The sequence below is a fragment of the Monodon monoceros genome, unplaced genomic scaffold (assembly GCF_005190385.1).
Source record: "Monodon monoceros isolate NGI ecotype Baffin Bay Population unplaced genomic scaffold, NGI_Narwhal_1 Super_Scaffold_12, whole genome shotgun sequence".
In the NCBI taxonomy this organism is placed as follows: Eukaryota; Metazoa; Chordata; class Mammalia; order Artiodactyla; family Monodontidae; genus Monodon; species Monodon monoceros.
Window position 1 is genome coordinate 161410962 of NW_021703768.1, and position 2879 is coordinate 161413840.

Below are 2879 nucleotides of genomic sequence, written 5' to 3' on the forward strand. Positions count from 1 at the left end.
TTGGGGAACTAAGATCCCGCATGATGCTCAGTGTGGCCAAAAAAAAAAAAAACAAGAAAAAAACAAAGATGGTGGGCTAGATCTGGCCCATGGGCCGTAGTTTGCACACTTCAATTGTCGATTATTCTATCGAAGGAATAAACCATGATTTTATCTATCTCTTCTATGGTGATAGCTTTTTGGGAATGAACATGGCATGCAGTTCTCAAACAAGGACATTATTTTGGTCACGTTTGTGTGCCCCCTCCCCTCCGTGCGAGCTCCTATATCTCTCCCTGCCCTGTTGACTATGGTTCCTGGAGTTATCCCCCAGGTTCTACCCTCTGGACCAGTCCCAGCCTGGATGTGGGAAGGGAAGGCTCTTGAAGGAGAGGCTGTGGCATCACTAGGTCCCTGGACTCTACCCTGGGGGCTTCCTCTTAGCCCCGGATGTGGGAAGGGAGGCCCAGGATGCCAGGGGTCTTAGCCAAGACAGGAAGCCCCACACTCAGAGGCCTTAAAGAGACAGCTGAGGCAGAGGCACGTCACTCGTGTCCAAAATTGGGCCTGTTGAGTCGACGGAGAGGGTAAGTGACAGTTGCTCCCGCCTTTAGGGGCAAAGCTGGGCCTCCAGCCCCGTCCCCCGTGGGGACCCAGGGTTCCCGATCCCACACATTCTGTGGGCCTGACCCTTCCCAGGTTGGAGAGGGGCTGATGCAGCTGGGGTCTCTCGGTTCCCTCTTGCAGCACCTACAGGATGAAGGCTCTCTCCCTCCTCCTCCTCCCAGTCCTGGGGCTGCTGGTGTGTGGCAAGTTGATGTGTCCCATGGATAAAGCCATCAGTGAGAAGATCCAGGAACTCACCAGCTCCCTAAGTGAGCACCCTCGCATCCAACCTCGGCAGGGGCTTCAGGGGCCCCTCTGATTCCTGACATGGAGCGAACATCAAGCCAACCCCAACTCCAACCCCAACCAAATCTCAACCCCAAATCCAACCCAACCCCATTTCCCCCCAGCTCCACCTTTAGCAACAGCTCCAAACCCTCCTCCCACCAAAACACCCACCTCAAAGCAGAATCTTGAGAGGTGATGAGCTCCCGACCCCCTGGGCCTTCCCCAGGGGCGGTTTTCTTGAGCCCGCCACCCATCTCCAAACCACCAGGGCCTGGGCAGCATGAGATTGGGGGAGGGGCAGCTCGGTTTCACAGTTACCTCGGTCACTCCTTCCATAGTTCCTGAGGCAATAAGGAACATTGGCCTGGACTGCCGGAGTGTCACCTCCAGGGGGCACCTGGTCACTTGCCCCGCAGGTGAGTACAGAACCCGTGGTCCAGGCTCTCAGTTCTGTTCTCAGTACCCCATAACCCCCTCCCCTAGGTCCAGCCTCTATTTCTCTAGGACCACAGAGTCTCAGCCTCTACTTCTGTAATGTCCTGGTCTGCACTCCCATCCTTGTCCCTTCCCCCAACTCCCGGACCCCATTTCCTCAGGACACTGGTGTCCAGGCCCCCGGCCTCCCCGCCGCCCACACTGTCAGCCCCCTGGAACCCCAGGCCCGCAGCCTCTGGCTCAGAGTCCAAGCTCTCTCCTCCTCGCTCCGCCTCGCAGGTTTCGCCGTCACCAGCTGCACCTGTGGCTCTGCCTGTGGCTCGTGGGACGTGCGCGCCGAGACCACGTGCCACTGTCAGTGCGCCGGCATGGACTGGACCGGAGCTCGCTGCTGTCGCCTGCGGGCCGAATAGCCTAAGGTTGCGCTTGGGGGGCGGCGGCGCGGGCCTGGGTGCGTGGCCAGGCCTCGGAGGGGCGGGGTCCTGTCTCAGAGGGGCGGGGCTGGAAATAAACCTCCGAGAAGATGATGGAGAAAGCCCGGGACGTGTGCTGTTGTCTTCTGTGGGGTGTGGGCGACTGAGCTGGCATCTTCAAAAAGCGCAAGGCGCCAGAGGGAGGGGGGTGGGGGACAGCCGTGACTTTCTTCCTCCCCATTCCCCCCTCCTCCCTTGTCCGCCACTTCTACTTCTGAAAATGGGGCCTTAACTTCCTGTAATGACAACCACACCCAAGGCTCATGGCCTAAGGGAGTGTAACCTTTATTTATTTATTTTTGGCCACACCGGGTGGGCATGTGGGATCTTAGTTCCCTGACCAGGGATCAAACCCGCGCCCCCTGCATTGGAAGCGCGGAGTCTTAACCACTGGACCAGTAGGGAGGTCCCGAGAGTGTTACCTTTGAGGCCACCTTGACGGTCACCCTAAGGTCTCGGGCCTCCTGGGAAGTTGCTGGGCCATTCTCCCCCACTGCTCACAACGAAGCCTCATCGGGATCTGGGTCTGGACAGGACAGGAACCCTCCCGCCCCCTACCCCACATACACTCCAGGGCCTCAAGCCACCAGCAGCCCCAGGGTCAGGGTGCATCCCTGAATCCATTGCTGAGTCCAGAGTCCTGAGCACCATCCCTCACTCCCCACCTGCATCAAGGGACATTTGTACCCGTCATGAGCACTCAAATATGAAAACACAGGGCAGGGGACTTGTTTGCTCTTTGGTGTATCCTGGCGCTTAGAAGAGAGCATGGCACATAGTAGGTGCTCAGGAAAATGTCTTGAATAAATAACCACACACACAGGTGAATACACCACCTAGGTACACACACTACACGTATGTACACACGGCCATGTGCACACACAGTACACAACCCAGTTACCACTGTCACACAAAGACACCATGCCCACAGACACACACATGCCCACTGTGGAGAGGGACCTAGGGACACATAGACACATGTATGCCTTGGACAGACACTCGTACTTCCAACATCAAGTCCCCACCCCAGCTTGGATGACGTTGGTCTCAGTCTGGAGTCAAAGCCCTAGAAGGCAAATCCTCAGCATTGCTGCAGGC

At 57.4% G+C, this 2879-nt stretch overlaps 1 protein-coding gene across 1 annotated transcript; it reads left to right on the forward strand.

Moving 5' to 3' along the window:
- Positions 1-429: 429 nt before the first annotated feature.
- On the forward strand, positions 430-1737 carry RETN (resistin). The gene is made up of 4 exons (XM_029218898.1): positions 430-566; positions 727-854; positions 1212-1289; positions 1588-1737. Exons 1-4 carry the CDS (start codon positions 430-432, stop codon positions 1719-1721), a joined length of 477 nt encoding a protein of 158 aa, XP_029074731.1. The 3' UTR covers positions 1722-1737.
- The last annotated feature ends 1142 nt before the right edge of the window (positions 1738-2879 follow it).

What these genes read in the sequence shown, in the direction of transcription:
- RETN (XM_029218898.1), top strand. Translation starts at nt 430, where the DNA reads ATGTGGGAAGGGAGGCCCAGGATGCCAGGGGTCTTAGCCAAGACAGGA. An exon ending in CTGTTGAGTCGACGGAGAGG is followed by an intron (nt 567 to 726) that starts GTAAGTGACAGT and finishes TCCCTCTTGCAG; the next exon opens with CACCTACAGGATGAAGGCTC. An exon ending in CCTGGTCACTTGCCCCGCAG is followed by an intron (nt 1,290 to 1,587) that starts GTGAGTACAGAA and finishes TCCGCCTCGCAG; the next exon opens with GTTTCGCCGTCACCAGCTGC.